The sequence below is a fragment of the Oncorhynchus masou genome, chromosome 19, assembly GCF_036934945.1.
Source record: "Oncorhynchus masou masou isolate Uvic2021 chromosome 19, UVic_Omas_1.1, whole genome shotgun sequence".
NCBI lineage: Eukaryota > Metazoa > Chordata > Actinopteri > Salmoniformes > Salmonidae > Oncorhynchus > Oncorhynchus masou.
The window spans coordinates 35,993,730-36,019,889 of record NC_088230.1 but is presented as its reverse complement, the minus strand read 5'-3'; the positions used below and the strand labels follow the sequence as shown (position 1 = coordinate 36,019,889).

At 45.7% G+C, this 26,160-nt stretch overlaps 1 protein-coding gene across 1 annotated transcript in view; it reads left to right on the top strand.

Annotated features, from left to right (window-relative positions):
- The first annotated feature begins 219 nt into the window (after positions 1–219).
- Positions 220–26,160, top strand: part of LOC135505602 (ras-related protein Rab-15-like) — a 38,968-nt gene continuing 13,027 nt past the window's right edge. The window contains exons 1-2 of the mRNA XM_064924667.1: positions 220–402; positions 23,236–23,296. Coding sequence (XP_064780739.1) covers positions 279–402; positions 23,236–23,296 — 185 coding nt within the window. The 5' untranslated portion in view covers positions 220–278. The remainder of the gene's footprint in view (positions 403–23,235; positions 23,297–26,160) is intronic.

Below are 26,160 nucleotides of genomic sequence, written 5' to 3'. Positions count from 1 at the left end.
CAGAAAGGAGGAGAGGGCTGTGGATGGAGGGAATCTGGTCCCTTCTCATATAACTACTCTTTGTTACCAAAAGAGACCGCTCCTGGTTTGATAGAAGAAAAGAGAGGTTCGAGCTTTCTCTCCCGTTTTTCGAAAGAAAATTAAAAGACTACTTTATATTTTGGGCAGACATGGGCTGGGTTGTAGGTGGGTTGGGTTTAGGGTAGATAAGGGCTGGGTTGTAGGTGTGTAATTCGTTGCTGAGTTAGCTGGCTTGCTGTTCTTATTTCTAAGACGCTATGGCTAAGCAGTATGACGTGCTCTTCCGACTCCTGCTTCTCGGTGATTCGGGGGTTGGGAAAACATGTTTATTATGCAGATTCACGGACAACGAATTTCACCCGTCTCACATCTCCACAATCGGTAAGACCGCTTCTTTGATGCATGCATTATTTGAGGAAATCAGAATACACCTAATACGATCTGATTATCTCTAGGCTAAATAGTCTGATGGAATATGCTACTGGTGCTATATCATTAGCCTATTGAAATTATATTATTATGTACGGCCTACACTTCCTTTGTGCAGAATGTTGTTCGCAATTTGATATTGTACATTTACAAATAGCCTATTGTATTAAAATTATTTGGCACTTTCTATTTCAAGGCACTATATATTTGCATTGTTATTCAGCTCTAAACTCGGATTAAAATAATAAATAGCTAATTTAATCGAAAACAAAAAGGACAGGTGCAGGACAAATTAAAATAACTACTTGTGAGGGCATCCACTTGGCAAAAGATAAAATTGTTCACACGATGTCCAGTAGCGTAATTAAAAGAGCCACAGTTGCTACCTGGATCCTGTGATAATTGGAATGCTACTATAGTTGCTATATGCAAACTATAAACACAATATTCAATTTTGAAAATAACAAATGCATGAATACATGTTAACGTCAAATGTTAGCAACTGTCAGAAAGATTTAGGGCACATGTGTCACAGTCATCGTGCTTCCTCTACTGGAAAAAATGTGCAAAATGGACTAAAGTGGAATAAAACTTTTTATGTGGGTTATAATCCTGTTAATACCCTTTTAATTTGCTGCCATAGCATTCATATCACAGTAGCTCCACTTAAGTCTTTACAGCAGAAAATCGTCTAATTTCCCCTCTTCCACCTTGTATAGAGAAAACATTAAAGCAGTAGCCTATGGACCCAACCAGCCAGGCTCGGCCCCTAGAGTTAATCCGGACAGTCTTAATGATTTTCACTAGTTAGAATTCCGTACATCTACAGCTTTCTTATTGAGGCCAGTGAAATTAGCTATCTTCCCCCCTTTATTTAACTAGTCAAGTTAGTTAAGAACAAATTCTTATTGACAATGACAGCCTACCCCTTACGGCACAGGGCCAATTGTGCGCTAACCTACGGGACTCCCAATCACAGCCAGATGTGATGCAGCCTGGATTTGAACCAGGTACTGCAGTGATGCCTCTTGCATTGAGATGCAGTGTTTTAAACCACTGCACCACTCTGGAGCCTGAAACCAATATCTCTCAGAACAGGCTTCTTCCCCCCTTTACCAATCTCTCTCTCAGAACAGCCTTCTTCCCCCCTTTACCAATATCTCTCAGAACAGCCTTCTTCCCCCCTTTACCAATCTCTCTCTCAGGGCAGCCTTCTTCCCCCTTTACCAATCTCTCTCTCAGAACAGCCTTCTTCCCCCTTTACCAATCTCTCTCTCAGAACAGCCTTCTTCCCCCCTTTACCAATCTCTCTCTCAGAACCGCCTTCTTCCCCTTTACCAATCTATCTCTCAGAACAGCCTTCTTCCCCCCTTTACCAATCTCTCTCACCTTCAGAACAGCCTTCTTCCCCCTTTACCAATCTCTCTCTCAGAACAGCCTTCTTCCCCCTTTACCAATCTCTCTCTCAGAACAGCCGTCTTCCCCCTTTACCAATCTCTCTCAGAACAGTCTTCTTCCCCCTTTACCAATCTCTCTTTAGAACAGCCTTCTTCCCCCTTTACCAATCTCTCTCTCAGAACAGCCTTCTTCCCCCTTTACCAATCTCTCTCTCAGAACAGCCTTCTTCCCCCTTTACCAATCTCTCCTTCAGGGCAGTCTTCTTCCCCCCTTTACCAATCTCTCTCTCAGAACAGCCTTCTTCCCCCTTTACCAATCTCTCTCTCAGAACAGCCTTCTTCCCCCCTTTACCAATCTCTCTCTCAGAACAGCCTTCTTCCCCCTTTACCAATCTCTCTCTCAGAACAGCCTTCTTCCCCCTTTACCAATCTCTCCTTCAGGGCAGTCTTCTTCCCCCCTTTACCAATCTCTCTCTCAGAACAGCCTTCTTCCCCCTTTACCAATCTCTCTCTCAGAACAGCCTTCTTCCCCCTTTACCAATCTCTCTCTCAGAACAGCCTTCTTCCCCCTTTACCAATCTCTCTCTCAGAACAGCCTTCTTCCCCCTTACCAATCTCTCTCTCAGAACAGCCTTCTTCCCCCTTTACCAATCTCTCTCTCAGAACAGCCTTCTTCCCCCTTTACCAATCTCTCTCTCAGGACAGCATTCTTCCCCCTTTACCAATCTCTCTCTCAGAACAGCCTTCTTCCCCCTTTACCAATCTCTCTCTCAGAACAGCCTTCTTCCCCCTTTACCAATCTCTCTCTTAGAACAGCCTTCTTCCCCCTTTACCAATCTCTCTCTCAGAACAGCCTTCTTCCCCCCTTTACCAATCTCTCTCTCAGAACAGCCTTCTTCCCCCCTTTACCAATCTCTCTCTCAGAACAGCCTTCTTCCCCCTTTACCAATCTCTCTCTCAGAACAGCCTTCTTCCCCCTTTACCAATCTCTCTCTCAGAACAGCCTTCTTCCCCCTTTACCAATCTCTCTCTCAGAACAGCCTTCTTCCCCCCTTTACCAATCTCTCTCTCAGAACAGCCTTCTCCCCCCTTTACCAATCTCTCTCAGGACAGCCTTCTTCCCCCTTTACCAATCTCTCTCTCAGAACAGCCTTCTTCCCCCTTTACCAATCTCTCTCTCAGAACAGCCTTCTTCCCCCTTTACCAATCTCTCTCAGAACAGCCTTCTTCCCCCTTTACCAATCTCTCTCTCAGAACAGCCTTCTTCCCCCTTTACCAATCTCTCTCTCAGAACAGCCTTCTTCCCCCTTTACCAATCTCTCTCTCAGAACAGCCTTCTTCCCCCCTTTACCAATCTCTCTCTCAGAACAGCCTTCTCCCCCCCTTTACCAATCTCTCTCAGGACAGCCTTCTTCCCCCTTTACCAATCTCTCTCTCAGAACAGCCTTCTTCCCCCCTTTACCAATCTCTCTCTCAGAACAGCCTTCTTCCCCCTTTACCAATCTCTCTCTCTCTCAGAACAGCCTTCTTCCCCCCTTTACCAATCTCTCTCTCAGGACAGCCTTCTTCCCCCCTTTACCAATCTCTCTCTCTCTCAGAACAGCCTTCTTCCCCCTTTACCAATCTCTCTCTCAGAACAGCCTTCTTCCCCCCTTTACCAATCTCTCTCTCAGAACAGCCTTCTTCCCCCCTTTACCAATCTCTCTCAGAACAGCCTTCTTCCCCCCTTTACCAATCTCTCTCAGAACAGCCTTCTTCCCCCTTTACCAATCTCTCTCTCAGAACAGCCTTCTTCCCCCCTTTACCAATCTCTCTCTCAGAACAGCCTTCTTCCCCCTTTACCAATCTCTCTCTCAGAACAGCCTTCTTCCCCCCTTTACCAATCTCTCTCGCAGAACAGCCTTCTTCCCCCCTTTACCAATCTCTCTCTCAGAACAGCCTTCTTCCCCCTTTACCAATCTCTCCTTCAGGGCAGTCTTCTTCCCCCCTTTACCAATCTCTCTCTCAGAACAGCCTTCTTCCCCTTTACCAATCTCTCTCTCAGAACAGTCTTCTTCCCCCCTTTACCAATCTCTCTCTCAGAACAGCCTTCTTCCCCCTTTACCAATCTCTCTCTCAGAACAGCCTTCTTCCCCCTTTACCAATCTCTCTCTCAGAACAGCCTTCTTCCCCTTTACCAATCTCTCTCTCAGAACAGCCTTCTTCCCCCTTTACCAATCTCTCTCTCAGAACAGCCTTCTTCCCCCTTTACCAATCTCTCTCTCAGAACAGCCTTCTTCCCCCTTTACCAATCTCTCTCTCAGAACAGCCTTCTTCCCCTTTACCAATCTCTCCTTCAGGGCAGTCTTCTTCCCCCTTTACCAATCTCTCTCTCAGAACAGCCTTCTTCCCCTTTACCAATCTCTCTCTCAGAACAGTCTTCTTCCCCCTTTACCAATCTCTCTCAGAACAGCCTTCTTCCCCCTTTACCAATCTCTCTCTCAGAACAGCCTTCTTCCCCCTTTACCAATCTCTCTCTCAGAACAGCCTTCTTCCCCCTTTACCAATCTCTCTCTCAGAACAGCCTTCTTCCCCCTTTACCAATCTCTCTCTCAGAACAGCCTTCTTCCCCCCTTTACCAATCTCTCTCTCAGAACAGCCTTCTTCCCACCTTTACCAATCTCTCCTTCAGGGCAGCCTTCTTCCCCCTTTACCAATCTCTCTCTCAGAACAGCCTTCTTCCCCCCTTTACCAATCTCTCTCTCAGAACAGCCTTCTTCCCCCCTTTACCAATCTCTCCTTCAGGGCAGCATTCTTCCCCCTTTACCAATCTCAAGCATCGATCATCATGTCACCAGAATAAGACCCTCAATATTTATTGGAAAGGAGCATCAAGCTCATCACTGTGCACTTTCACCATCCTGTGAAACTCATCACTGTGCACTTTCACCACCCTGTGAAGCTCTTCACTGTGCACTTTCACCACCCCGTGGAGCTCATCATCATTTATTTAATCTGTAGCCTAATAAACTGCATGCTTTCTCGAGTCGCAGTGGGAGGACCGCACACCATGTCATCACAAGACTTAAGTTGAGTTCGATATGATGGTTATTATATCACTATTTCCGCATAAAGGCATTTCCACTGCCGTTTCTCGCATAATTAATTTCACAGATACAAAAACGGTGTTCCCACCGTGTCGAAAAAAAAAAGATCTGTCGTCATTTATAAAATGTATATACATTTACAATAAAACTTCCTGTTTCCATCACAGCTGCCGTGATTTATTTGTTATAAAGGTATGACTCTACTATGGATGGGAACATAGTTAGTGACTGCTCATTGAACTCCACCTGGACACCTGTTTAACGTCCCATCCGAAAGACGGCACCCTACACAGGGTAGTGTCCCCAATCACTGCCCTGGGGCATTTGGGATATTTTTTTAGACCAGAGGAAAGAGTGCCCCTACTGGCCCTCCAATACTGTACAGGGATGTGGGTCTACTAGACAAGGACATCTGACTGCAAAACAGGGACACAATAGGGATTAGTGTAATTCAATGAGTTTGCCTGTGCCAGCTTTTCATGTGTTGATGAATCGTCCTTGAATTCGAGTACATAAATCGTCCTTGAATTCGAGTACATAAATCGTCCTTGAATTCGAGTACATAAATCGTCCTTGAATTCGAGTACATAAATCATCCTTGAATTAGAGTACATAAATCGTCCTTGAATTCGAGTACATAAATCGTCCTTGAATTCGAGTACAAAAATCGTCCTTGAATTAGAGTACATAAATCGTCCTTGAATTTGAGTACATAAATCGTCCTTGAATTCGAGTACATAAATCGTCCTTGAATTCGAGTACATAAATCGTCCTTGAATTCGAGTACATAAATCGTCCTTGAATTCGAGTACATAAATCATCCTTGAATTAGAGTACATAAATCGTCCTTGAATTCGAGTACATAAATCGTCCTTGAATTCGAGTACAAAAATCGTCCTTGAATTAGAGTACATAAATCGTCCTTGAATTCGAGTACATAAATCGTCCTTGAATTCGAGTACATAAATCGTCCTTGAATTCGAGTACATAAATCGTCCTTGAATTCGAGTACATAAATCGTCCTTGAATCGTCCTTGAGTACATCATACAGTAGCAACCATTCTAGAATAGAATTGAGGAAATATTTGGGGAAAGTTCCAATTTCTAGAATAATGGTGATTGAGAATGCTGAATACAGGATGCCAAATATCATACCCCCAAGATATGCTAACCTTTCACCATTATAATGGCATGGGGGTAGGATATTTGTGAGTCCACATTAATGTAGAATGGTTTATAAACATTATATTCTTATATACATATATACAATAAAAGTGACTCCAAAATGACACAATACATTATTTACCATTAATTTCTATTGGGCACAAAATAACCTGAAACACAACCAAAACAAAACAGAAAATGTGTACAGTCACAAGCTTGATTTTTTATTTATTTGATTTATTCTAACCTTTATTTAACCAGGTAGGCTAGTTGTGAACAAGTTCTCATTTGCAACTGCGACCTGGCCAAGATAAAGCATAGCAATTCGACACATACAACAACAGAGTTTACACATGGAATAAACAAAACATAGTCAATAATACAGTAGAAACAAAAAGAAAACAACAAAAAGTCTATATACAGTGAGTGCAAATGAGGTAAGATAAGGGAGTTAAGGTAATAAATAGGCCATGGTGGCGAAGTAATTACAATATAGCAATTAAACACTGGAATGGTAGATGTGCAGAAGATAGTAGATGTGGTAGATGTGCTCTGACAGCTGGTGCTTAAAGCTAGTGAGGGAGATATGAGTCTCCAGCTTCAGTGATTTTTGCAGTTTGTTCCAGTCATTGGCGGCAGAGAACTGGAAGGAAAGGCGACCAAAGGAGGAATTGGCTTTGGGGTGACCAGCGAGATATACCTGCTGGAGCGCGTGCTACGAGTGGGTGCTGCTATGGTGACCAGTGAGCTGAGATAAGGTGGGGCTTTACCTAGCAGAGACTTGAAGATAACCTGTAACCAGTGGGTTTGGCGACGAGTATGAAGCAAGGGCCAACCAACGAGAGTGTACAGGTCGCAGTGGTGGGTAGTGTATGGGGCTTTGGTGACAAAACGGATGGCACTGACAATTTGTTGAGTAGAGTGTTGGAGGCTATTTTATTGATGACATCGCCAAAGTCGAGGATCGGTAGGATAGTCAGTTTTACGAGGGTATGTTTGGCAGCATGAGTGAAGGAGGCTTTGTTGTGATATAGGAAGCCGATTCTAGATTTAACTTTGGATTGGAAATGCTTAATGTGAGTCTGGAAGGAGAGTTTACAGTCTAACCAGAAACCGAGGTATTTGTAGTTGTCCACGTATTCTAAGTCAGAGCCATCCAGAGTAGTGATGTTGGACAGGCGGACAGGTGCGGGTAGCGATCGGTTGAAGAGCATGCATTTAGTTTTACTTGCATTTAAGAGCAGTTGGAGGCCACGGAAGGAGAGTTGTATGGCATTGAAGCTTGTCTGGAGGTTAGTTAACACAGTGTCCAAAGAGGGGCCAGAAGTATACAGAATGGTGTCAAATGATGAAGTCATTGCGTGCTATGAATATGGGACCAAATACAAAACTTTTGACTTCTTTCAATACACATATAAGTGAATTGGTCCCAATGCTTTTGGGGAGAAAAAGTGCTGTAATTTCTAAACCCTCAAATTATAGCTGAACAGTCTGCACTTTAACCTCATAAGGAAATCAGTCGATTTAGGTAAATTCTTTAGGCCCTAATCTATAGATTTCACATGACTGGGAATACAGATATGCATCTGTTGGTCACAGATACCTTAAAGAAAAGGTAGGGGTGTGGATCAGAAGACCAGTCAGTATCTGGTCTGACCACCATTTTCCTCACGCAGAGCGACACATCTCATTCGCATAGAGTTGATCATGCTGTTGAGTGTGGCCTGTGGAATGTTAGAGTTGATCAAGCTGTTGAGTGTGGCCTGTGGAATGTTAGAGTTGATCAAGCTGTTGAGTGTGGCCTGTGGAATGTTAGAGTTGATCAGGATGTTGAGTGTGGCCTGTGGAATGTTAGAGTTGATCAGGCTGTTGAGTGTGGCCTGTGGAATGTTAGAGTTGATCAAGCTGTTGAGTATGGCCTGTGGAATGTTAGAGTTGATCAAGCTGTTGAGTATGGCCTGTGGAATGTTAGAGTTGATCAAGCTGTTGAGTATGGCCTGTGGAATGTTAGAGTTGATCAGGCTGTTGAGTATGGCATGTGGAATGTTAGAGTCTCCATTAATCAGTGCCATGGCTACTGCTATATGTTTCAGGAGTTTCAGGCTGCTTACTACTCTCTCCCAAAATACATCATCCAGGAGAATCCCCTTGATGGGGCTGTCCATATCGGCAGACTGTGATATGACCATTTCTTGGAGAGGCTCCTTCCCGTCCAGATGACTGTCAAACATGATGACAACCCCTCCGCCCCCCAACAGGTGTTGCTGGGCAGCTTCAATGTGGTGCTCTTATTCTTCTCACTTTGCTTGGTGAGGTAGATTACTGCTATAACTTGATGACCCTTCACATGCCTAACCATTTCCTTGGCTCTCTTGTAGAGTGTATCCATTGTTATCAGCCCTTGATGTCCTTGAGGCGCAGATTCAATGCATGAACAGCAAATTTAATGTGTGGGTAGGACTCCTCCACTATAGACCAAGCAGCCTTCGTGTTCGTAGCATTGTCTGTCACCAGTGCAAATAACTTCTGTGGTCCAAGGTCATTGATGAATGCCATCAACTCATCTGCAATGTAGAGACCAGTGTGTCTGCTCTTGTAGAATACTGGTTAAGGGGTGGAGATAATGTCGTTAATTATTCCTTGCCCACAAACATTTGACCACCCATTAGAGATGATTGCAATACAGTCTGCTTTCTCTTTGATTTACTTGACTTTCATTTGAACTCTGTTGAACTCTGCAGCTAGCAAAGGAGTAGATAAAGCATGTCTGGTTGGAGGGGTGTATACTGGGCGAAGAACATTCAGAAATCTCTTCCAATACACATTGCCTGTGAGCATCAGAGGTGAACCAGTTGCATACACGTTCCTTCATTGACTCAAAAAACATCTGATTCCAGAAGGATCATGAGCTGTTGCTATCGATAAGGTGTCTGATTCATAATTTTCACCTCGAATGGAAGTAGAGGGACTTTTGTCAGAGGTTGCTTGTTGTGAGCGCGGTGGGAACTTTATGCACTTGGCCAGATGATTCTGCAACTTTGTTGCATTCTTCACATATGATTTGGCACAGTATTTGCAAATGTACACAGCGTTTCCTTCTACATTAGTTGCAGTGAAATGTCTTCACACATCAGTTACTGCCTGTGGCATTTTCAAAATAAGACAAGAAATTGTAAAAAAATAAAAAATAAAAATCAATTCCATGTACAGTTAAATAGTTAAGCATTTTGATTAAACAACTCCTTTGTAAGATTTTTTTTAAATGAAACATGTATGGAAACAGGTGAATTAACACTCCTCAGTTAGCAGGCTGAAACAAGCTAAAACCCACATGGTAGCAAAAAATAACTAGCAGAAAATGTTAACAAGTTAGAAATGATTTCAACACACTTTGCTGTAGGCTACTAATTACTAGTTAACAAAATATACTGTATGCCGTATAAAATGTTTTCACCCAACCCAGTATTGTAATCAAAACTTACCAGAAAGCATGTAGTCTTTGGCTCAGACAGTGTAGTAGTGAGGGCTCAATAGCATCTCATTAGTGTGCAAGATCTTGAGAATCAGCTGTACAGTTGTACAGTCGTGGCCAAAAATTTTGAGAAAGTTTGCTGCTTCAGTGGCTTTAGATATTTTTGTCAGATGTTACTATGGAATACTACTAATTACAAGCATTTCATAAGTGTCAAAGGCTTTTATTGACAATTACATGAAGTTGATGCAAAGAGTCAATGTTTGCAGTGTTGACCCTTCTTTTTCAAGACCTCTGCAATCCACCCTGGCATGCTGCCAATTAACTTCTGGGCCACATCCTGACTGATGGCAGCCTATTCTTGCATAATCAATGCTTGGAGTTTGTCAGAATTTGTGGGGTTTTGTATTTCCACCCGCCTCTTGAGGATTGACCACAAATTCTCAATGGGATTAAGGTCGGGGGAGTTTCCTGGCCATCGACACAAAATATCGATGTTTTGTTCCCTGAGCCACTTAGTTATCACTTTCGCCTGATGGCAAGGTGCTCCATCATGCTGGAAAAGACATTGTTCGTCACTAAACTGTTCCTTAATGGTTGGGAGAAGTTGCTCTCAGAGGATGTGTTGGTACCATTCTTTATTCATAGCTGTGTTCTTAAGCAAAATTGTGAGTGAGCCCACTCCCTTGGCTGAGAAGCAACCCCACACACGAATGGTCTCAGGATGCTTTACTGTTGGCATGACACAGGACTGATGGTAGCGCTCACCTTGTCTTCTCCGGACAAGGTTTTTTCCGGATTCCCCAAACAATCAGGAAGGGGATTCATCAGAGAAAATGACTTTACCCCAGTCCTCAGCAGTCCAATCCCTGTACCTTTTTCAGAATATCAGTCTGTCCCTGATGTTTTTCCTGGAGAGAAGTGGCTTCTTTGCTGCCCTTCTTGACACCAGGCCAGCCTCCAAAAGTCTTCGCCTCACTGTGCGTGCAGATGCACTCACACCTGCCGGCTGCCATTCCTGAGCAAGCTCTGTACTGGGGGTGCTCCGATCCCACAGCTGAATCAACTTTAGGAGATGGTCCTGGCGTTTGCTGGACTTTCTTGGGCGCCCTGAAGCCTTCTTCACAACAATTGAACCGCTCTCCTTGAAGTTCTTGATGATCCAATAAATGGTTGATTTAGGTGCAATCTTACTGGCAGCAATATCCTTGCCTGTGAAGCCCTTTTTTGTGCAAAGCAATGATGACGGCACATGTTTCCTTGCAGGTAACCATGGTTGACAGAGGAAGAACAATGATTCCAAGCACCACCCTCCTTTTGAAGCTTCCAGTCTGTTATTTGAACTCAATCAGCATGACAGTGTGATCTCCAGCCTTGTCCTCGTCAACACTCACTAACGAGAGAATCACTGACATGATGTCAGCTGGTCATTTTGTGGCAGGGCTGAAATGCAGTGGAAATGTTTTTTGGGGATTCAGCTCATTTGCGTGGCAAAGAGGGACTTTGCAATTAATTGCAATTCATCTGATCACTCTTCATTAATTCTGGAGTATATGCAAATTGCCATCATACATACTGAGGCAGCAGACTTTGTGGAAATTAATATTTGTGTCATTCTCAAAACTTTTGGCCACGTCTGTATAAATGTACACTTTACATACAAAAGTATGTGGATACCCCTTCAAATGAGTGGATTCGGTTATTTCAGCTACACCCGGTTTCTGACAGGTGTATACAATCGAACACACAGCTATGCAATCTCCATAGACAAACATTGGCAGTAGAATGGCTTTACTGAAGAGCTCAGTGACTTTCATCGTGGCACCCGTCATACGATGTTCACCTTTCCAACAAGTCACTTCATCAAATTTCCACCCTGCTAGAGCTGCTCCGGTCAACTGTAAGTGCTGTTACTGTGACGTGGAAACGTCTGGGAGCAACAACGGCTCAGCTGGTAAGTGGTAGGCCACACAAGCTCACCGAACGGGATCGCCAAGTGCTGATGCGAGTTTCGCGTAAAAATCGTCTGTCCTCAGTTGCAACAACCACAGAGTTCCAAACTGCCACTGGGAGCAACGTCAGCACAAGAACTGTTCGTTGGGAGCTTCCTGAAATGGGTTTCCATGGCCGAGCAGCCGCACACAAGTCTAAAATCACCATGCGCAATGCCAAGCGTTGGCTGGAGTGGTGTAAAGCTCGCCGCTATTGGACTCTGGAGCAATGGAAACACGTTCTCTGGATGGCTTCACCATCTGGCAGGCCGACGGACTAATCTGTGTTTGGCGGATGCCAGGACAACTCTATGCATAGTCCCAACTGTAAAGTTTGGCGGAGGAGGAATAACTGTTTAGAGAAGGAGGTACTGCTCTGTTTCAGATGTCATGGGCAGAAGGAGGAGCTTCCTTTAGGGACCTTTTGAATTGTTTGTATCCTTTTTTAAAAAAGTACATTTGATTGGTTCAAATAAATTCAAATAAAGTATTTAAAAAGTGTGCTTGTGCAGATATATTTTGTTTACTCAAGCCACCTTTGGGCCAGATTGGACCCTCTCTCTGGCCGTCTGTTTGACAGCCCTACTCTAGTAGTGATGCTTTTTGACAACAAGCTGTCTTCATCAAGCATCGAGCTGTCTTCATCAAGCTGTCTTCATCGAGCTGTCTTCAACAAGCTGTCTTCATCGAGCTGTCCTCATCAAGCTGTCCTTGCCAAGCTGTCCTCATCAAGCTGTCCTCATCGAGCTGTCCTCATCGAGCTGTCTTCATCGAGCTGTCCTCGTCAAGCTGTCCTCATCGAGCTGTCCTCATCGAGCTGTCCTCATCGAGCTGTCCTCATCGAGCTGTCCTCATCGAGCTGTCTTCATCAAGCTGTCCTCATTAAGCTGTCTTCATCGAGCTCTCTTCATCAAGCTGTATTCATCAAGCTGTCCTCATCAAGCTGTCTTCACCATGGTATCATCTCAGAAACACAAAGACAGGGCTTTATAGGGCTCTACACACAGACAGGTCTCTACACACAGAGCTCTATAGGGCACTACACACATACAGGGCTCTATAGGGCTCTACACACAGACAGGGCTCTACACACAGACAGGGCTCTACACACAGACAGGGCTCTACACACAGACAGGGCTCTATAGGGCTCTGCACACAGACAGGGCTCTACACACAGACAGGGCTCTACACACAGACAGGGCTCTACACACAGATAGGGCTCTACACACAGACAGGGCTCTATAGGGCTCTACACACAGACAGGGCTCTACACACAGACAGGGCTCTATGGGGCTCTACACACAGACAGGACTCTACACACAGACAGGGCTCTATAGGGCTCTACACACAGACAGGGCTCTACACACAGACAGGGCTCTACACACAGACAGGGCTCTACACACAGACAGGGCTCTATAGGGCTCTGCACACAGACAGGGCTCTACACACAGACAGGGCTCTACACACAGTGCCGCTTGGTTGGGTGGTGTTTCGGAGGACGCGTGACTCTCGACCTTCGCCTCTCCCGAGTCCGTTGGGGAGTTGCAGCGATTTAGGAGAAAAAGGGGTATATAGCAAAGAAAGGAAAACAACGATGGTCACCGGCTCTTTGACTGTTTCGTCTTTTAGACTTCTTGGGACGACAAGTCAACCTTTAGGCTAGCCTGGGTGCCAGTCTGTTTGTACCATCATGCCACTCCAAACACTCCAAGGTGTTGACATGTTATTACAAACATATCTGGGACCAAGCTGCACTACATTAAGACCACTCTCACATAAACCTACTCTGTGAGTGTAAATGATTGTAAGAAGCTTTTTTCTACCGTACGCTTGAGAATTACATTGCTTTGAGGATTTCCTTCATTTCCTTGAGGTCTGTAATTTGCTAAAATAGGTGGGCCAATTCCATTTTATTTGGAACGGAAAGCAAGACTAAATTAAACAGACCTATTTATATAATGAATATGAATTCGGAGGGCAGAAATGATTAAATATTAAATCATTAGACCTCTCACTAAAGGCTTCAGTCAATCACAAGTTATACTTAAATCCGAACTGGTTCTCGAGCAGATTAGGAAGAATGTCTCACCTCATGTTGAAGAAGGGCCTTTCCCCCGTTATTCACATTACAACCTGTCACTTTCCATTATTTGAAAATGAAACAATCTCAAAAATATTGCTATTTTTAAAACAAGCCGTAGAAAGTTGGTTGCAATTTTAGTTTAATCCACCAGAAAAGACAGAACAAATAATACAACCAATATTATGGTTCAACTCAAATATACTAATTGATAAAAAAAAAATGCAATTCTAAAAAATATATATACAGTGGGGCAAAAAAGTATTTAGTCAGCCACCAATTGTGCAAGTTCTCCCACTTAAAAAAATGAGAGAGGCCTGTAATTTTCATCATAGGTACACTTCAACTATGACAAAATGAGGGGAAAAAATCCAGAAAATCACATTGTAGGACTTTTTATGAATTTATTTGCAAATTATGGTGGGAAATAAGTATTTGGTCACCTACAAACAAGCAAGATTTCTGGCTCTCACAGAACTGTAACTTCTTCTTTAAGAGGCTCCTCTGTCCTCCACTCGTTACCTGTATTAATGGCACCTGTTTGAACTTATTATCAGTATAAAAGACACCTGTCCACAACCTCAAACAGTCACACTCCAAACTCCACAATGGCCAAGACCAAAGACCTGTCAAAGGACACCAGAAACAAAATGGTTGTGGCTGACTAAATACTTTTTTGCCCCACTGTATATTTGTAAATTATATCATAAATAGGACTGGTGGAGTTATGTCACACATGCAGCTAACAAAAATATATGGAAATGCAAAATTACAACCAACTATTGCAGCATTACTGTAAAAATGAAAGTGGAAGGATCTTGGATGTACCGATTCCATGACACATGGTTTATGAACTGATACGCAAAACAATGCCAGATTCAAAACGTATCTATTTACCCCCCAAAATATATGGGGGATTGGAAATGATGCAGACAATTACTATTGTAAAGTGGCTGTTCCACTGATGTCAGAAGGTGAATTCACCAATTTGTAAGTCGCACTGGATAAGAGCGTCTGCTAAATGACTTAAATGTAATGTAAATGTTGATGGAAGCAACAATCTATCTGCAATATTAAAACTGATCTACCCTTAAAAATAATGCAAATAAATAAAAAAGATAGCTGGGCCAAGACTTCCCATTCATTTAGATGACGTCGTAGAAGCTACGCTTACTTTGAAGCTGAACTTCACTCACTTCCAAATCACTGAACGCATGGATGACTCCAGGACAGAAGCAAAAGGCATAGAAAAGAGGGATAGAGAAAGATCTGAAGAATGAGAAACATAGCGAGAGGGTAGGAGAGAGAGAGAGAGAATCAAGCGGTGGATCGATAAGAATAGAAAGACGGAGGAAAAGAGAGAGATTCAAGGGGTGGATCGATAAGAATAGAAAGAGGGTAGGGAAGAGAGAGAGATTCAAGGGGTTGATAGATAAGAATAGAAAGAGGGTAGGGAAGAGAGAGAGATTCAAGGGGTGGATCGATAAGAATAGAAAGAGGGAGGAAAAGAGAGAGATTCAAGGGGTGGATCGATAAGAATAGAAAGAGGGTAGGGAAGAGAGAGAGATTCAAGGGGTGGATTGATAAGAATAGAAAGAGGGAGGAAAAAGAGCGATTCAAGGGGTGGATCGATAAGAACAGAAAGAGGGTAGGGAAGAGAGAGAGATTCAAGCGGTGGATCGATAAGAATAGAAAGAGGGAGGAAAAGAGAGAGATTCAAGGGGTGGATCGATAAGAACAGAAAGAGGGTAGGGGAGAGAGAGAGATTCAAGGGGTGGATCGATAAGAATAGAAAGAGGGAGGAAAAGAGAGAGATTCAAGGGGTGGATAGATAAGAATAGAAAGAGGGAGGAGAAGAGAGAGAGATTTGAGCGGTGGATCGATAAGAATAGAAAGAGGGAGGAGAAGAGAGAGGTGCTTGGAGAGAAGCATCCTAGAAAGGGAGAGGGAGATGTTCCCAGCCCCAGGCATAGCAGACCAGTGACTGTGATGATGTTGATGGCCTTTCACTGTGCCACTGTCTGCATACTGTATACTCCCTCGCCCTCCTTAAGCTTATCGTATGCTTCTCAGTATAAACAGTTTTCGCATATATCATGACAACATTTTGTTACGTTTTTGTTCGTTTTGGTGTTCGGTAGTGTTCGGGCAAGCATTTAAAAAATATATTTTTTTTTGAGGATGGTCGAAGTTCGGTAGCCGGAATTTCATTTATCGAGCGAAGGTTTTTTAAGGGAGTATGTGAGGCACAGATGTTAGTTTTGCCAAGCCGAGATCTGCTCGGAGCAAACCAAACCTCGTGTGTCTACGCCATTACTCTCTAGTAGTCACACAGTCCTGGTCAGACAGCAGGCCGCTTCACTGTTTTCAATGGCCTCTCAGTCGCTCCATCTCTCACTGAGGTGGACTGAACTCCAGTCTTGGCCCAGGACTGTGAGAGCATGTCTATAGTGTTTTAGATGAGTGCCTGAGACTGTATCAAGCGGCAGTTTGAAAAGTAGGCCTCCGAGAGTCAGAGGGCCCAGTCAGAGGGTCCAGTCAGAGGACCCATTCAACACACAAGGTAAATACTGTAGTATATCAGCCACAGGCTCTACAGATAGGTTAAAGGGCATGTCCCTGGTTAAGTCTGAGGGTCTGACAGTGTGTCTACAGATAGGTTAAAGGGCATGTCTGGTTAAGTCTGAGGGTCTGACAGTGTGTCTACAGATAGGTTAAAGGTCATGTCCCTGGTTAAGTCTGAGGGTCTGACAGTGTGTCTACAGATAGGTTAAAGGGCATGTCTGGTTAAGTCTGAGGGTCTGACAGTGTGTCTACAGATAAGTTAAAGGGCATGTCTGGTTAAGTCCGAGGGTCTGACAGTGTGTCTACAGATAGGTTAAAGGGCATGTCTGGTTAAGTCTGAGGGTCTGACAGTGTGTCTACAGATAGGTTAAAGGGCATGTCTGGTTAAGTCTGAGGGTCTGACAGTGTGTCTACAGATAAGTTAAAGGGCATGTCTGGTTAAGTCTGAGGGTCTGACAGTGTGTCTACAGATAGGTTAAAGGGCATGTCTGGTTAAGTCTGAGGGTCTGACAGTGTGTCTACAGATAAGTTAAAGGGCATGTCTGGTTAAGTCCGAGGGTCTGACAGTGTGTCTACAGATAGGTTAAAGGGCATGTCTGGTTAAGTCTGAGGGTCTGACAGTGTGTCTACAGATAGGTTAAAGGGCATGTCTGGTTAAGTCTGAGGGTCTGACAGTGTGTCTACAGATAGGTTAAAGGGCATGTCCCTGGTTAAGTCTGAGGGTCTGACAGTGTGTCTACAGATAGGTTAAAGGGCATGTCTGGTTAAGTCTGAGGGTCTGACAGTGTGTCTACAGATAGGTTAAAGGGCATGTCTGGTTAAGTCTGAGGGTCTGACAGTGTGTCTACAGATAGGTTAAAGGGCATGTCCCTGGTTAAGTCTGAGGGTCTGACAGTGTGTCTACAGATAGGTTAAAGGGCATGTCTGGTTAAGTCTGAGGGTCTGACAGTGTGTCCACAGATAAGTTAAAGGGCATGTCCCTGGTTAAGTCTGAGGGTCTGACAGTGTGTCTACAGATAGGTTAAAGGGCATGTCTGGTTAAGTCTGAGGGTCTGACAGTGTGTCTACAGATAGGTTAAAGGGCATGTCTGGTTAAGTCCGAGGGTCTGACAGTGTGTCTACAGATAGGTTAAAGGGCATGTCTGGTTAAGTCAGAGGGTCTGACAGTGTGTCTACAGATAGGTTAAAGGGCATGTCTGGTTAAGTCCGAGGGTCTGACAGTGTGTCTACAAATAAGTTAAAGGGCATGTCTGGTTAAGTCTGAGGGTCTGACAGTGTGTCTACAGATAGGTTAAAGGGCATGTCTGGTTAAGTCTGAGGGTCTGACAGTGTGTCTACAGATAGGTTAAAGGGCATGTCTGGTTAAGTCTGAGGGTCTGACCGTGTGTCTACAGATAAGTTAAAGGGCATGTCTGGTTAAGTCTGAGGGTCTGACAGTGTGTCTACAGATAGGTTAAAGGGCATGTCTGGTTAAGTCCGAGGGTCTGACAGTGTGTCTACAGATAAGTTAAAGGGCATGTCTGGTTAAGTCAGAGGGTCTGACAGTGTGTCTACAGATAAGTTAAAGGGCATGTCTGGTTAAGTCTGAGGGTCTGACAGTGTGTCTACAGATAGGTTAAAGGGCATGTCCCTGGTTTAGTCTGAGGGTCTGACAGTGTGTCTACAGATAGGTTAAAGGGCATGTCTGGTTAAGTCTGAGGGTCTGACCGTGTGTCTACAGATAAGTTAAAGGGCATGTCTGGTTAAGTCTGAGGGTCTGACAGTGTGTCTACAGATAGGTTAAAGGGCATGTCTGGTTAAGTCCGAGGGTCTGACAGTGTGTCTACAGATAAGTTAAAGGGCATGTCTGGTTAAGTCAGAGGGTCTGACAGTGTGTCTACAGATAAGTTAAAGGGCATGTCTGGTTAAGTCTGAGGGTCTGACAGTGTGTCTACAGATAGGTTAAAGGGCATGTCTGGTTAAGTCTGAGGGTCTGACAGTGTGTCTACAGATAGGTTAAAGGGCATGTCTGGTTAAGTCTGAGGGTCTGACAGTGTGTCTACAGATAGGTTAAAGGGCATGTCTGGTTAAGTCTGAGGGTCTGACAGTGTGTCTACAGATAGGTTAAAGGGCATGTCTGGTTAAGTCTGAGGGTCTGACAGTGTGTCTAAAGATAGGTTAAAGGGCATGTCTGGTTAAGTCCGAGAGTCTGACAGTGTGTCTACAGATAGGTTAAAGGGCATGTCCCTGGTTAAGTCTGAGGGTCTGACAGTGTGTCTACAGATAAGTTAAAGGGCATGTCTGGTTAAGTCTGAGGGTCTGACAGTGTGTCTACAGATAGGTTAAAGGGCATGTCTGGTTAAGCCTGAGGGTCTGACAGTGTGTCTACAGATAGGTTAAAGGGCATGTCTGGTTAAGTCTGAGGGTCTGACAGTGTGTCTACAGATAAGTTAAAGGGCATGTCTGGTTAAGTCTGAGGGTCTGACAGTGTGTCTACAGATAGGTTAAAGGGCATGTCCCTGGTTAAGTCTGAGGGTCTGACAGTGTGTCTACAGATAAGTTAAAGGGCATGTCTGGTTAAGTCAGAGGGTCTGACAGTGTGTCTACAGATAGGTTAAAGGGCATGTCCCTGGTTTAGTCTGAGGGTCTGACAGTGTGTCTACAGATAGGTTAAAGGGCATGTCTGGTTAAGTCTGAGGGTCTGACCGTGTGTCTACAGATAAGTTAAAGGGCATGTCTGGTTAAGTCTGAGGGTCTGACAGTGTGTCTACAGATAAGTTAAAGGGCATGTCTGGTTAAGTCAGAGGGTCTGACAGTGTGTCTACAGATAAGTTAAAGGGCATGTCTGGTTAAGTCTGAGGGTCTGACAGTGTGTCTACAGATAGGTTAAAGGGCATGTCTGGGTAAGTCTGAGGGTCTGACAGTGTGTCTACAGATAGGTTAAAGGGCATGTCTGGTTAAGTCTGAGGTTCTGACAGTGTGTCTACAGATAGGTTAAAGGGCATGTCTGGTTAAGTCCGAGGGTCTGACAGTGTGTCTACAGATAGGTTAAAGGGCATGTCCCTGGTTAAGTCTGAGGGTCTGACAGTGTGTCTAAAGATAGGTTAAAGGGCATGTCTGGTTAAGTCCGAGGGTCTGACAGTGTGTCTAAAGATAGGTTAAAGGGCATGTCTGGTTAAGTCCGAGGGTCTGACAGTGTGTCTACAGATAGGTTAAAGGGCATGTCCCTGGTTAAGTCTGAGGGTCTGACAGTGTGTCTACAGATAAGTTAAAGGGCATGTCTGGTTAAGTCTGAGGGTCTGACAGTGTGTCTACAGATAGGTTAAAGGGCATGTCTGGTTAAGCCTGAGGGTCTGACAGTGTGTCTACAGATAGGTTAAAGGGCATGTCCCTGGTTAAGTCTGAGGGTCTGACAGTGTGTCTACAGATAGGTTAAAGGGCATGTCTGGTTAAGTCCGAGGGTCTGACAGTGTGTCTACAGATAGGTTAAAGGTCATGTCCCTGGTTAAGTCTGAGGGTCTGACAGTGTGTCTACAGATAGGTTAAAGGGCATGTCTGGTTAAGTCCGAGGGTCTGACAGTGTGTCTACAGATAGGTTAAAGGGCATGTCTGGTTAAGTCCGAGGGTCTGACAGTGTGTCTACAGATAAGTTAAAGGGCATGTCTGGTTAAGTCTGAGGGTCTGACAGTGTGTCTACAGATAGGTTAAAGGGCATGTCTGGTTAAGTCTGAGGGTCTGACAGTGTGTCTACAGATAGGTTAAAGGGCATGTCTGGTTAAGTCCGAGGGTCTGACAGTGTGTCTACAGATAGGTTAAAGGGCATGTCTGGTTAAGTCTGAGGGTCTGACAGTGTGTCTACAGATAGGTTAAAGGGCATGTCTGGTTAATTCTGAGGGTCTGACAGTGTGTCTACAGATAGGTTAAAGGGCATGTCCCTGGTTAAGTCCGAGGGTCTGACAGTGTGTCTACAGATAGGTTAAAGGGCATGTCTGGTTAAGTCCGAGGGTCTGACAGTGTGTCTACAGATAGGTTAAAGGGCATGTCTGGTTAAGTCTGAGGGTCTGACAGTGTGTCTACAGATAGGTTAAAGGGCATGTCCCTGGTTAAGTCCGAGGGTCTGACAGTGTGTCTACAGGCTCTACAGACGGGTTGAAGTACCAAGGCCCTTATCAAGTGAACACACTGCAGTTCAAGAGCAGTATTTCTGTAATCTACTCTGCTCATTCTCATGGGAGAGCACGCTCAGGCTCAGTAGAGGAATATAACTGAAGACTCGCGTCTCTCTCAGTGTTTCAATCTGAGAATCGGAGGGACTGAGTATTGATTTGCCACAGTTAAACCCTGCAGCGGAGTAGAGTGGAGCCCAACATACTGAGTAATGGTATTTTACCTGCAGAGAGGGTTGGTCTCATCGGTCAGAGCTGGTTAATAGTTTATCTGGGATTGTTGTGTTGTTTAAATGCCATGTATGTTTACCTCCATAGTATTCATCTGGTAGTCTGTTTAGAAACTACACAAACAGGTATAGTACTGTATAGTATAATATACAGTATACCCGACAGTCTGTTTACCTCCATAGTATTTTATTAATGTATTTAATTTATTTAACCTTTATTTAACAAGTCAAGTCAGTTCAGAACAAATTGTTATTTACAATGACGGCCTACAATGGCTCTTATATACAGTAACTCAGTGCTCTGATTGGCCTGACAGGTCAGTCTCTCTGGGCCTCTCCATGCTGCTGTCTGGCCATAGATCATTGGAGCATAACCCACCCACCTCTCTGTCTCGATCTCTCTGTTTCTCTGTTTCTCTGTCTGTCTGTCTGTCTGTCTGTCTGTCTGTCTGTCTGTCTGTCTGTCTGTCTGTCTGTCTGTCTGTCTGTCTGTCTGTCTGTCTGTCACTCACTCTGTCTCTCTGTGTCTGTCTGTCTGTCTGTCTGTCTGTCTGTCTGTCTGTCTGTCACTCACTGTCACTCACTCTGTCTCTCTGTGTCTGTCTGTCTGTCTGTCTGTCTGTCTGTCTGTCTGTCTGTCTGTCTGTCTGTCACTCACTCTGTCACTCACTCTGTCTCTCTGTGTCTGTCTGTCTGTCTGTCTGTCTGTCTGTCTGTCTGTCTGTCTGTCTCTCTGTGTCTGTCTGTCTGTCTGTCTGTCTGTCTGTCTGTCTGTCTGTCTGTCCCTGCCTCCCTCTTTCTCTGGTGGTTCACAAGAGTGCCCATCTACACTGTTTAAAATACCTCTTGCTTTGCTACCCAGTCCTCTCCCTCCTCCCCTCCAGTATCTCCCCCTCTCCCTCTCCCCCTCCCTCTTCTCCCCCCTCCTCTCCCTCTTCTCCCTCCTCCCCTCCAGTATCTCCCCCTCCTCTCCCTCTTCTCCCCCCTCCTCTCCCCCATCCCCTCCCCTCTTCTCCCCCTCCCCTCCCTCTTCTCCCCCTCCTCTCCCTCTTCTCCCCCCCCCCCCCCTCCCTCTTCTCCCCCTCCTCTCCCTCTTCTCCCTCCTCCCCTCCAGTATCTCCCCCTCCTCTCCCTCTTCTCCCCCTCCTCTCCCTCTTCTCTCCCCCTCCCCTCCCTCTTCTCCCCCTCCTCTCCCTCTCTCTCCCCCCTCCTCTCCCCCCTCCCCTCCCTCTTCTCCCCCTCCCTCTTCTCCCTCCTCCCCTCCAGTATCTCCCCCTCTCCCTCTTCTCTCCCCCTCCTCTCCCCCATCCCCTCCCTCTTCTCCCCCTCCTCTCCCTCTTCTCCCTCCTCCCCTCCAGTATCTTTCCCCCTCCTCTCCCTCTTCTCCCCCTCCTCTCCCTCTTCTCCCCCCTCTTCTCCCCCTCCCCTCCCTCTTCTCCCCCTCCTCTCCCTCTTCTCCCTCCTCCCCTCCAGTATCTCCCCCTCTCCCTCTTCTCCCCCCTCTCCTCTCCCTCTTCTCCCTCCTCCCCTCCAGTATCTCCCCCTCCTCTCCCTCTTCTCCCCCTCCTCTCCCCCATCCCCTCCCTCTTCTCCCCCTCCCCCTCCCTCTTCTCCCCCTCCCCTCCCTCTTCTCCCCCTCCTCTCCCTCTTCTCCCTCCTCCCCTCCAGTATCTCCCCCTCTCCCTCTTCTCCCCCCTCCTCTCCCCCTCCCCTCCCTCTTCTCCCCCTCCCTCTTCTCCCTCCTCCCCTCCAGTATCTTTCCCCCTCCTCTCCCTCCTCTCCCCCCTCCCCTCCCTCTTCTCCCCCTCCTCTCCCTCTTCTCCCTCCTCCCCTCCAGTATCTCCCCCTCCTCTCCCTCTTCTCCCCCTCCTCTCCCCCATCCCCTCCCTCTTCTCCCCCTCCCCTCCCTCTTCTCCCCCTCCCCTCCCTCTTCTCCCTCCTCCCCTCCAGTATCCCCCCCCCCTCTCCCTCTTCTCCCCCCTCCTCTCCCCCTCCCCTCCCTCTTCTCCCCCTCCCTCTTCTCCCTCCTCCCCTCCAGTATCTTTCCCCCTCCTCTCCCTCCTCTCCCCCTCCCCCTCCCTCTTCTCCCTCCTCCCCTCCAGTATCTTTCCCCCTCCTCTCCCTCTTCTCCCCCTCCTCTCCCTCTTCTCCCCCTCTTCTCCCCCCCCTTACCCTCTTCTCCCCCTCTTCTCCCCCTCCCCTCCCTCTTCTCCCCCTCCTCTCCTCCCCCTCCTCTCCCTCTTCTCCCCCCCTCTCCCTCTTCTCCCCCTCCCCTCCCTCTTCTCCCTCCTCCCTCCCTCTTCTCCCTCCTCCCCTCCAGTATCTTTCCCCCCTGTGATCGATCCAGGTCTAAACTAAGTTCACCTCACTGATCCATCACCATTAGCTCTATATCTTTAAAGGAGCATTCAGTCGTAATTTAAAAAAGGCCTGATAGATATGGGATAAAATGGCTCTCAGTATCTTTGCTGTTAAAAAGCTGTACAAAACTGAGATAAAAGCTACCTTGAGGAGAATAAACAGCAGGACTGTCTTCGCCTCGCTAGCCTCCTCTCACCTCATCTCGCCTCACCTTACCTCTCCACACATTCAATAGGATGAATTAATCAAGAGGTTTTCATATTCACAATATTTGACTCTTCTCTTTTTTGGCAGGGGTCGATTTTAAAATGAAGACACTGGAGATAGATGGCATCAAAGTTAGGATACAGATATGGTAAGTAGTGAAGGCATGCAGCTAAAGTAGGTCAAACATGGGAATCACCCCTTTGAATATAGTGGATGTCCTAGTTCAGTGTCAGGGATGTTCAGTATAACCCCACGCTATTCTGTCAGGGATGTTCAGTCTAACCCCACGCTATTCTGTCAGGGATGTTCAGTCTAACCCCACGCTATTCTGTCAGTGATGTTCAATCTTACCCCACGCTATTCTGTCAGGGATGTTCAGTCTTACCCCATGCTATTCTGTCAGGGATGTTCAGTCTAACCCCACGCTATTCTGTCAGGGATGTTCAGTCATACTCCATGCTATTCTGTCAGGGATGTTCAGTCTAACCCCATGCTATTCTGTCAGGGATGTTCAGTCTTACCCCATGCTATTCTGTCAGGGATGTTCAGTATAACCCCATGCTATTCTGTCAGGGATGTTCAGTCATACTCCATGCTATTCTGTCAGGGATGTTCAGTCTTACCCCATGCTATTCTGTCAGGGATGTTCAGTCATACCCCACGCTATTCTGTCAGGGATGTTCAGTCTTACCCCATGCTATTCTGTCAGGGATGTTCAGTCTTACTCCATGCTATTCTGTCAGGGATGTTCAGTCTAACCCCACGCTATTCTGTCAGGGATGTTCAGTCTAACCCCACGCTATTCTGTCAGTGATGTTCAGTCTAACCCCATGCTATTCTGTCAGGGATGTTCAGTCTAACCCCACGCTATTCTGTCAGTGATGTTCAGTCTAACCCCATGCTATTCTGTCAGGGATGTTCAGTATAACCCCATGCTATTCTGTCAGGGATGTTCAGTCTTACCTCATGCTATTCTGTTAGGGATGTTCAGTCTAACCCCATGCTATTCTGTCAGGGATGTTCAGTCTTACCCCATGCTATTCTGTCAGGGATGTTCAGTCTTACTCCATGCTATTCTGTCAGGGATGTTCAGTCTAACCCCATGCTATTCTGTCAGGGATGTTCAGTATAACCCCATGCTATTCTGTCAGGGATGTTCAGTCTAACCCCATGCTATTCTGTCAGGGATGTTCAGTCTTACCCCATGCTATTCTGTCAGGGATGTTCAGTCTTACTCCATGCTATTCTGTCAGGGATGTTCAGTCTAACCCCATGCTATTCTGTCAGGGATGTTCAGTCTTACCCCATGCTATTCTGTCAGGGATGTTCAGTCTTACTCCATGCTATTCTGTCAGGGATGTTCAGTCTAACCCCATGCTATTCTGTCAGGGATGTTCAGTATAACCCCATGCTATTCTGTCAGGGATGTTCAATCTAACTCCATGCTATTCTGTCAGGGATGTTCAGTATAACCCCATGCTATTCTGTCAGGGATGTTCAGTATAACCCCATGCTATTCTGTCAGGGATGTTCAGTCTTACTCCATGCTATTCTGTCAGGGATGTTCAGTCTAACCCCACGCTATTCTGTCAGGGATGTTCAGTCATACTCCATGCTATTCTGTCAGGGATGTTCAGTCATACCTCATGCTATTCTGTCAGGGATGTTCAGTCTAACCCCATGCTATTCTGTCAGGGATGTTCAGTCATACTCCATGCTATTCTGTCAGGGATGTTCAGTCTAACCCCATGCTATTCTGTCAGGGATGTTCAGTCTTACCCCACGCTATTCTGTCAGGGATGTTCAGTATAACCCCATGCTATTCTGTCAGGGATGTTCAGTCTAACCCCATGCTATTCTGTCAGGGATGTTCAGTCTTACCCCATGCTATTCTGTCAGGGATGTTCAGTCTAACCCCATGCTATTCTGTCAGGGATGTTCAGTCATACTCCATGCTATTCTGTCAGGGATGTTCAGTCTTACCCCATGCTATTCTGTCAGGGATGTTCAGTCTAACCCCATGCTATTCTGTCAGGGATGTTCAGTCATACTCCATGCTATTCTGTCAGGGATGTTCAGTCTTACCCCACGCTATTCTGTCAGGGATGTTCAGTCATACTCCATGCTATTCTGTCAGGGATGTTCAGTCTTACTCCATGCTATTCTGTCAGGGATGTTCAGTCTTACCCCACGCTATTCTGTTTAGGGATGTTCAGTCTTACCCCATGCTATTCTGTCAGGGATGTTCAGTCTTACCCCACGCTATTCTGTCAGGGATGTTCAGTATAACCCCACGCTATTCTGTCAGGGATGTTCAGTCTAACCCCATGCTATTCTGTCAGGGATGTTCAGTCTTACCCCATGCTATTCTGTCAGGGATGTTCAGTCTAACCCCATGCTATTCTGTCAGGGATGTTCAGTCATACTCCATGCTATTCTGTCAGGGATGTTCAGTCTTACCCCATGCTATTCTGTCAGGGATGTTCAGTCTAACCCCACGCTATTCTGTCAGGGATGTTCAGTCTAACCCCACGCTATTCTGTCAGGGATGTTCAGTCTAACCCCACGCTATTCTGTCAGGGATGTTCAGTCTAACCCCACGCTATTCTGTCAGGGATGTTCAGTCTAACCCCATGCTATTCTGTCAGGGATGTTCAGTCATACTCCATGCTATTCTGTCAGGGATGTTCAGTATAACCCCATGCTATTCTGTCAGGGATGTTCAGTCTTACTCCATGCTATTCTATCAGGGATGTTCAGTCTAACCCCACGCTATTCTGTCAGGGATGTTCAGTCATACTCCATGCTATTCTGTCAGGGATGTTCAGTCATACCTCATGCTATTCTGTCAGGGATGTTCAGTCTAACCCCATGCTATTCTGTCAGGGATGTTCAGTCATACTCCATGCTATTCTGTCAGGGATGTTCAGTCTAACCCCATGCTATTCTGTCAGGGATGTTCAGTCTTACCCCACGCTATTCTGTCAGGGATGTTCAGTATAACCCCATGCT